This window comes from Rana temporaria, unplaced genomic scaffold (genome assembly GCF_905171775.1).
Source record: "Rana temporaria unplaced genomic scaffold, aRanTem1.1, whole genome shotgun sequence".
Taxonomy (NCBI): domain Eukaryota; kingdom Metazoa; phylum Chordata; class Amphibia; order Anura; family Ranidae; genus Rana; species Rana temporaria.
In genome coordinates, this window is record NW_024404727.1 from 1 (window position 1) to 10000 (window position 10000).

At 47.9% G+C, this 10000-nt stretch overlaps 1 protein-coding gene across 1 annotated transcript in view; it reads left to right on the forward strand.

The window, feature by feature from the left end:
- Window positions 1-564: 564 nt before the first annotated feature.
- LOC120923258 (putative cleavage and polyadenylation specificity factor subunit 4-like protein) overlaps window positions 565-10000 on the forward strand; it is a gene marked incomplete at its 5' end in the record, with an annotated part of 22726 nt that continues 13290 nt past the window's right edge. The window contains 4 exon segments of the mRNA XM_040334928.1: window positions 565-752; window positions 2794-2844; window positions 5270-5422; window positions 9678-9773. Coding sequence (XP_040190862.1) covers window positions 650-752; window positions 2794-2844; window positions 5270-5422; window positions 9678-9773 — 403 coding nt within the window.

A 10000-nucleotide genomic window follows, 5' to 3' on the forward strand; every position in this document is an offset into this window, starting at 1 on the left:
GTGAATGGTGCTGGACGCCATTCACGTTCACTTTGAAGCAAATGACGTAGCATGCGCTTTACGATCGGCGCGGGAACGCGCCTAATTTAAATGATTCCCGCACCCGGCAGGATCATTTACATTGCGCGCGCTTACGCCGGGCAATTTTGCCGGCGCGCCCTCGCAATTTACGGAGCTACTGCTCCGTGAATCGAGGGCAGCGCAAAATATTTGTGGGGGCGCAGGGCAAAATCGTTGCCCTGCGCCTCCGCAAATAGAGCGCAGATCTCTTTGAATCCGGGCCATTGTATTTTATTGGCAGTGCATTACAATGCAGGTCGATGGCGCTGTGCTGCAATACATGTCCAGCAGGGGGCGCGTTGGGGCGCCATTCACAGCGTCTATTGGCGGGAACACGCAGCAGCTCCCCCTTGTGCAATACAGTGCCGATCAGAATGAATAACACCACATTGCAGCAATACACTCAGGTGAGTTGTTGCTGCGATAGGGCGCCCCCCTGAGGTGGGACCTTGGTACTGCTTGCACAGTAGATCTGTCTGAATGTAATGGAAGTCTTCTCTCCAGTAAAGGTGAGGCTCTGCTCTCTGTATGGTGATTTCTGCAGGAACGGACCTGGATTTGCATCCAATCAGGTGAGGCGCTGGCAGCCATGCAGGAGATAATCGCTGGGTTTGAGAAGTTCACCTTTGACCTGGAGAAGGATGTGGACGGTCAGAGGGGATCCTTTGTGCTACCCTTCCCCGGCATGGACAGTGAGTATGGCGGACGGCGTGGGATGGGAGAGTCCGGCCCCCCCCCCCCCGAGGGACGCTCATTAAAAATGTACAACAGACGATTCCTTGTAACTTTTACCGCACACTGTGAGCTTCTCACAATGTGCATTAGAAGCTGCAGCAAGTCAGATAGAGCCCCGCCCTCATTTCCTGGCTGGAGGACGTCCAGCATCATCTAGTGCTTTCCTCCCCCAGCCTGAGTGTCCCTGGCCCCGCCCCTTTCATTGGATTTCTGGTCTTTAAAAGATAGAGGCTTGGCCTCACATGTGGGAGTTGCCCTATGCCTAGGAACGCCCACACCTTCAAACTGACACCCGCCCATTAAGGCATTTTGATATTTGCATAACTCCTCCCACTGCTTGCATCAGGATTGGGAGCTCTGGAGAGGAGAACTGGGGCCGGGTCCTGGGATGTGCCCCTTCTAGTTCTCAGGTCCCATGCTCATTGGCTGTCCTGCTGCTCGGCACGGGACCCAGAAGAAAGCACAGATCACTGTAGTAGCAGTGTAGTAGCGATGCCTATACAGTGATTTCCAGCTTCTAGAGCAGTGGCCTCCAAACTGCAGCCCAGGGGCCAGATGTGGCCCTTTCTTTTATCGGGCCTTCGGGGCACACTATTCCTCCCCTTAATACAAGGCTATATTCCTTCTACACCAATGGTGGGGCACTATTCCCCCCCACTGACATCAATGATGGGGCGCTATTTCTTCTACACCAATGATGGGGCACTACTTCTCCCACTGACACCAATGATGGGACACTATTCCTGCCACTGACATCAATGATGGGACACTATTCCTCCCACTGACACCAATGATGGGACACTATTCCTCCCACTGACACCAATGATGGGGCACTATTCCTCCCACTGACACCAATGATGGGACACTATTCCTCCCACTGATACCAATGATGGGACACTATTCCTGCCACTGACACCAATGATGGGACACTATTTCTCCCACTGACACCAATGATGGGACACTATTCCTCCCACTGACACCAATGATGGGGCACTATTCCTCCCACTGACACCAATGATGGGACACTATTCCTCCCACTGACACCAATGATGGGACACTATTCCTCCCACTGATACCAATGATGGGACACTATTCCTCCCACTGACACCAATGATGGGTCACCATTCCTCCCACTGACACCAATGATGGGTCACCATTCCTCCCACTGACACCAATGATGGGACACCATTCCTCTCACTGACACCAATGATGGGACACTATTCATCTCACTGACACCAATGATGGGACACTATTCCTCCCACTGACACCAATGATGGGTCACCATTCCTCCCACTGACACCAATGATGGGTCACCATTCCTCTCACTGACACCAATGATGGGACACCATTCCTCTCACTGACACCAATGATGGGACACTATTCCTCCCACTGACACCAATGATGGGACACTATTCCTCCCACTGACACCAATGATGGGACACTATTCCTCCCACTGACACCAATGATGGGACACTATTCCCCCCACTAAGGCCAATGACGGTGCCATCTTTACTCCCATTGACATCAAGGCATTTTCTACAGTCTGACAATAAACTGGCCCTTTATTCATAGTTTGGAGACCCCTGTTCTAGAAGGACCCCACAGATGGGGTGCACACATACTTCTATTGATCTAAGCTGGACCAATAGAACTGTAATGTAAAAATATTCATATCTGGAATTCTTCAGAAAACAGACAAGAGCTTAAGTGGCGACCAATTTCAGTCCTTCGCCCTCATCAGTTGGGTTACATTCGTCCAATCGAAGGTGTCCACAAGGTACATCTTGTCCCTGAAATGATGAATTCCAGAACGTTTTCCGTCTCCAACCTGATGGAACCGGGAGATCCGATTGTTCTTGAAGGTTAGAGCGGAAATCGGAGCCTCTCGGCTTCAGAGGTTCATCTTTTCGAGAGATAAATCCGTCCCTTAGGGAATTCTAAGAGAATCTCTCCTCTGTGCGGCTCCACAATAACCCCCTTCTCTCTCTCATGGCGCAGAGTCCGGGGCGGCCGTCTGTAGCTTCTTCAGTCGGGGATTATGCCGAAAAGGTAAGAGAACTCAAAAATACCTACTACAGCCAAATCTAGAAATTCATCACTTGTCCCTTACATAAGGGCGCCACCTTCTGGTGTTCTCAGGAATGGAGTCTGCACAGAAACATGAAACTAGAGGCTGCAGTCCCATTCAGAAATATTGTGAAAAGCCCACTGAATCGTACTTGTAACAGTCAAGTCCGGGTTGTTTGTCTAATATGGTCAATCCGGAATAGAAACTTGGAGAACATTTGTCTGGAGGTTCTCCTTGACAATGTATTGGTGGGGAGGTCTATCATTTAGGTTGAGTTTTCCTGGCCAATCTCTTGAGAAGAAGTGTGTGTGAGGGATCAAGTAAGGAGGCCCTTCTAAGGACCCCCCAAAGTAAGGAGGCCCTTCTAAGGACCCCCAAAGTAAGGAGACCCTTCTACGGACCCCCCAAAGTAAGGAGGCCCTTCTACGGACCCCCCAAAGTAAGGAGGCCCTTCTACGGGCCCCCCAAAGTAAGTAGGCCCTTCTAAGGACCCCCCAAAGTAAGGAGGCCCTTCTAAGGACCCCCCAAAGTAAGGAGGCCCTTCTAAAGCCCCCCCAAAGTAAGGAGACCCTTCTACAGACCCCCCAAAGTAAGGAGGCCCTTCTACGGACCCCCCAAAGTAAGGAGGCCCTTCTACGGACCCCCCAAAGTAAGGAGGCCCTTCTACGGACGCCCCAAAGTAAGGAGGCCCTTCTACGGGCCCCCCAAAGTAAGGAGGCCCCTCTACGGACCCCCCAAAGTAAGGAGGCCCTTATAAGGACCCCCCAAAGGTAAAGAGGCCCTTATAAGGACCCCCCAAAGTAAGGAGGCCCTTCTACGGACCCCCAAAGTAAGGAGGCCCTTCTCCCACAGACCCCCAAAGTAAGGAGGCTCTTCTACGGGCCCCCCAAAGGTAAGGAGACCCTTCTCCCACAGACCCCTCCAAAGTAAGGAGGCCCTCCTACGGGCCCCTCAAAGGTAAGGAGACCCTTCTCCCACAGACCCCCCCCAAAGTAAGGAGGTCCTTCTAAGGACCCCTCAAAGTAATGAGGCCCTTTCTCCCTTGGACCCCCCCAAAGTAATGAGGCCCTTCTACGGGCTCCCCAAAGTAATGAGGCCCTTCTACGGAACCCCCCAAATTAATGAGGCCCTTTCTCCCATGGACCCCCCCAAAGTAAGGAGGCCCTTTCTCCCATGGACCCCCCCAAAGTAAGGAGGCCCTTTCTCTCATGGACCCCCCCAAAGTAAGGAGGCCCATCTACGGGCCCCCCAAAGTAGGGAGGCTCTTCTACGGACCCCCCAAAGTAAGGAGGCACTTTTCCCATGGACCAACAGTTTACCAGGGTCTTTTTCCCACTGAGCACTAATCCAACGAACACTTCTTCAACTGGTGACCATTGTAAAGATTTATTCCATTGACCATCAATATAAGGAGTCGCTCTCCCATTGGTGAGCAATGTGAAGGACCGCGACAAATGTTTAATTTTTATGTTTTGGCCAAAATTATAATTAATTTTTATTATGTGATTATTACTGAAAATACTTTTTGTCATGGTTCAGGGGTCTGATCTGGGTGTCCCATTTATATCTACGACTCGCTGAGCACAGTAATGCCTGGGAGGGTTTGTCTAGTAGGGTTCCCCGAGACATGAGAATGATTTCAGGGGTTCCCCGAGACATGAGAATGATTTCCGGGGTTCCCCGAGACCTGAAAATGATTTCCGGGGTTCCCGGAGACATGAGAATGATTTCCGGGGTTCCCCAAGACATGAGAATGATTTCCGGGGTTCCCCAAGACCTGAAAATGATTTCCGGGGTTCCCCGAGACATGAGAATGATTTCCGGGGTTCCCCGAGACATGAGAATGATTTTTCGTGGTTCCCTGAGACATGAGAATGATTTCAGGGGTTCCCCGAGACATGAGAATGATTTTTTGTGGTTTCCCGAGACGTGAATGATTTTCGGGGTTCCCCGAGACATGAGAATGATTTCAGGGGTTCCCCAAGACATGAGAATGATTTCCGGGGTTCCCCGAGACCTGAAAATGATTTCCGGGGTTCCCGGAGACATGAGAATGATTTCCGGGGTTCCCCAAGACATGAGAATGATTTCCGGGGTTCCCTGAGAATGATTTCCGGGGTTCCCTGAGAATGATTTCCGGGGTTCCCTGAGAATGATTTCCGGGGTTCCCTGAGAATGATTTCCGGGGTTCCCCGAGACCTGAGAATGATTTCCGGGGTTCCCCGAGACATAAGAATGTTTTTCCGGGGTTCCCCGAGACCTGAGAATGATTTCTGGGGTGACATGAGAATGATTTCCGGGGTTCCCCGAGACCTGAGAATGATTTTCGGGGTTCCCCCGGGGTAATGAGGTTGAGAAGGTTGGATGAAGTGATCTGTTGGTGTCATCGCCGTCCTCTGGTTGCAGGTGCCATGTGCCCGTTTCGTCACCTGACCGGGGAGAAGACGGTGGTCTGCAAACACTGGCTGAGGGGACTGTGCAAGAAGGGGGACCAGTGCGAGTTCCTCCACGAGTACGACATGGACCGCATGCCCGAGTGCTACTTCTACTCCAAGTTCGGTGAGTAGTGAGAGAAGGTGTGAATTAAAGCTGAACTCCGGGCAGATATGAAAGACGGAAACTATTGTAGCTCTATATTCATGAATGCATCCTCATTTCTTTATATACAAGCAGGACCGTCTGTAAGGCGGGGCAAAAGGGGAAGCTGCCCTGGGCCCTGTCATTGTTGTGGGGCCCAAAGCAGCTGTCTCATACTTGCCAACTATCCCAATTTAAATTCCCTTGTCCCTTGAAGTTTTAGTCCTGTGCTGTGTCCTGATATCTCAGTGTGAAGTGCTGCCACTAATGATGCCCAGCTCTGCCCTATTGTTGTGTACAGAGGACTCACCTGCAGACCCTGTGTTTACATGTAAATAACCGTCATTCATATGGAAATATCAGGAGCATTCATATGTAAATAGCTGAGGCCGGTGGCATTCATATGTAAATAGCTGAGGCCGGTGGCATTCATATGTAGATCATGCCCCTCTGCAGTGAAGAGATGATCTGCTGTAACCTCTAGCAACCAATCAGTGAGCAGTATTACTGTACAGTAATCTCTAGCAACCAATCAACAAGAAGAAATCATGTGCTGTAACCTCTAGCAACGAATCAGTGAGCCGTAATGTGTGCTGTAACCTCTAGCAACCAGTCAGTAAGCGATAATGATATGCTGTAACCTCTAGCAACCAGTCAGTAAGCAGTAATGATATGCTGTAACCTCTGGCAACCAATCGCAATCACTGCCTGATCTGATACAGTAAACTGATTTTAAGTCTAGCTGATATTTATTGTATGTCTCAGATCAGGTGGAGAGCAAAATTGCATGGGGGGGGGTGGGGGGGGGGCGTCCAAGAATTTTTTTTGCCCAGGGTCCAATCAACAATAAAGACGGCCCCGAGTATAAATGCCCAAAACTGACCTGGTATCAGCCTCTTGCACTCCCTATAGCAGAGTTCAGACTGGGAGAGGGGGAAGCAACGCAAGGAGCCAATCAGTTGGCAGTGCAAGGTGCATACTGATGGGAGGAGAGAGCAGAGATGATCTTGCCAGTCCGGAGATTAGACGTTCAATTCGTTTTGTTACAACTTTGTTTTTCAATGAAATTAGACAAATTCGTTGATTTGGAAATATTTGAATTTTTCCGGAAAATCGAAAATCCGAAAATAAGAATGAAAATTCAAAAGAATGAAAATAAAAACGAAAATTTGAAATAACTATTAACGATTAAATTATAGGTATTGGAATTTCCTTTCAAATTTGGCTGTTAGTGAATGTAACGAATACAAATTTATCCAAATCAATGAATGCCGCATCTAAACAAATGGAACATAACAAATAATAAATAATAGTAGTAGACTTTTTATTATTATTAATCCATTATGTTCCATTCGTTTAGATGCAGCATTTGTTATTTTGGATAATTCGTAACCTTGGATTAAATTTGAAAGGAAATTCCAATACCTATAATTTAATAGTTAGTAATAGTTATTATTAGTTAGTTATTATTTGGGACTCTCGTACTTTTTGGGACTCTCGTTTGTTTTTGGGATTCTTTTTTTTTTTATTTGGGAATGTCGTTCTTTTTGGGATTCTCATTCTTTTTGGGATTCTTTTTTTTTGTTTTGGGACTCTCGTTGTTTTTGGGACTCTCGTTGTTTTTGGGACTCGCGTTGTTTTGGGACTTGCGTTGTTTTTGGGACTCGCGTTGTTTTTGCGACTCGCGTTGTTTTTGCGACTCGCGTTGTTTTTGCGACTCTCGTTTTTGTTTTGGGATTCGCATAGTTTTTTGGGACTCTCGTTTTTGGGACTCTCGTTGTTTTTGGGACTTTTGTTGTTTTTGTTTTGGGATTCACGTTCTTTTTGGGACTCTCGTTCTTTTTGTTTTGGGACTCTCGTTCTTTTTAGGACTTCTCGTTCTTTTTGTTTTGGGACTCTCGTTCTTTTTAGGACTTCTCGTTCTTTTTGGGACTTCTCGTTCTTTTTGGGACTTCTCGTTCTTTTTGGCACTCTCGTTCTTTTTGGGACTCTCCTTCTTTTTGGGATTCTCCTTCTTTTTGGGATTCTCGTTCTTTTTGTTTTGGGACTTGCGTTGTTTTTGGGACTCGCGTTGTTTTTGGGATTCGCGTTGTTTTTGGGACTCTCGTTCTTTTTGTTTTGGGACACTCCTTTTTGGGACTCTCGTTCTTTTTGTTTTGCGACTCGCGTTATTTTTGGGACTCGCGTTGTTTTTGCGACTCGTGTTTGTTTTTGGGACTCTCGTTGTTTTTGTTTTGGAATTTGCATTGTTTTTTGGGACTCTCGTTCTTTTATGGGACGCTCGTTCTTTTATGGGACGCTCGTTCTTTTATGGGACGCTCGTTCTTTTTGGGACTCTCGTTCTTTTATGGGACGCTCGTTCTTTTTGGGACTCTCGTTCTTTTTGGGATTCTCGTTCTTTTTGGGATTCTCATTCTTTTTGTTTTGTGACTCTCGTTGTTTTGGGGATTCTTGTTGTTTTTGGGACTCGCGTTGTTTTTGGGACTCGCGTTGTTTTTGGGACTCGCGTTGTTTTTGGGACTCGCGCCGTTTTTTGGGACTCGTGTTGTTTTTGGGATTCTCGTTCTTTTTGTTTTTGGGATTCTTGTTGTTTTTGGGACTCGCGTTGTTTTTGGGATTCTCGTTCTTTTTGTTTTTGGGATTCGCGTTGTTTTTGGGACTCGCGTTGTTTTTGGGACTCGCGTTGTTTTTGGGACTCGCGTTATTTTTGGGACTCGCGCCGTTTTTGGGACTCGTGTTGTTTTTGGGATTGTCGTTCTTTTTATTTTGGGACTCTCGTTCTTTTTGGGACTCTTGTTTTGTTTTTGGGATTCTCGTTCTTTCAGATTTTCGAATTTCTGAACTATTTGACATAGCATTTCACTCAAAGGCCGGGCTTCCTGCTTTAGTAATTCTGCACAGTGACTGTGCTTTACTATTCCGCTTTCCCACTGCAAGGCCATCAGACTGATCGGGTGCCCTGTATGGTGCTTCTGTAGTCGCATAGATGCTGAATGCATTGCAATGTTTGTCATGTCTTAGTGACTTTCCTTGCTGTTGTACAATGCAATTGAAGGTAATGTGTCATGTGATTTACCTTCCCAGCGTGTGACAGACAAGTGACAGGTTTTTTTTGTTTTTTTTACAATCCATGATAAGAATCAGAATGTCAGCATTTTGCACATCATTGGTCCTCTGCTGCCATCTAGTGGCGAACATTCATAATGACAAGCAAATATTCCTTACCACCTGTTACAGCAGGAGTCTCCAAACTATCAAAACCAAGGGCAAGTTTACTGCCCTTCAAACATTAGGGGGGAAGGGGGGGGGGGCGGACTGTGACCATGGAAGTTGAAAATCAGTCAGTGGGGGGAATAGTGTCCCATCATTGGTGTCAGTGGGAGGAATAGTGTCCCATCATTGGTGTCAGTGGGAGGAATAGTGCCCCATCATTGGTGTCAGTGGGAAGAATAGTGTCCCATCATTGGTGTCAGTGGGAGGGATAGTGTCCCATCATTGGTGTCAGTTGGAGGAATAGTGTCCCATCATTGGTGTCAGTGGGAGGAATAGTGTCCCATCATTGGTGTCAGTGGGAGGAATAATGCCCCATCATTGGTGTCAGTGGGAAGAATAGTGTCCCATTATTGGTGTCAGTGGGAAGAATAGTGTCCCATCATTGGTGTCAGTGGGAGAATTAGTGTCCCATCATTGGTGTCAGTGGGAGGGATAGTGTCCCATCATTGGTGTCAGTGGGGAGAATAGCGTCCCATCATTGGTGTCAGTGGAAGGAATAGCGTCCCATCATTGGTGTCAGTGGGAGGAATAGCGTCCCATCATTGGTGTCAGTGGGAGGAATAGTGCCCCATCATTGGTGTCAGTGGGAGGAATAGCGTCCCATCATTGGTGTCAGTAGGGGGAATAGTGTCCCATCATTGGTGTCAGTGGGAGGAATAGTGTCTCATCATTGGTGTCAGTGGGAGGAATAGTGTCCCATCATTGGTGTCAGTGGGAGGAATAGTGTCCCATCATTGGTGTCAGTGGGAGGAATAGTGCCCCATCATTGGTGTCAGTGGGAGGAATCGTGCCCCATCATTGGTGTCAGTGGTAGAAAGGTGCTTTTGTATCAAGGGAAGGAATAGTGCCCAAGGGCCAGATAACAGCAAGCAAAGGGCCACATCCGGCCCCTGGGCTGCAGTATAGAGACCCCCCGTGTTACAGTAATGGATGACATCACACTCCTCTCTCTTCATTCTTTTAGGGGAATGCAGCAACAAGGACTGTCCCTTCCTGCACATCGATCCGGCCTCTAAAATCAAAGACTGCCCGTGGTACGACCGAGGATTCTGCAAACACGGTAACGCTGCTTCGGTCATTTTATACTAAAAGGAACATTCTATCCGTGAATGAAGATTAAGGGTCACATGGTTTTCCTAAATACAAATGGTAAGAGCCGGTTCACACAGGCGCAACTCGTCGGGCCACTTAGCCACCTGACAAGTCGCGCTCCGTTCTGTACTATGGAACCGTTCTAATAGGAGCGACTCAAGTCACCCCGACTTAGAAAAAGGCTCCTGTACTACT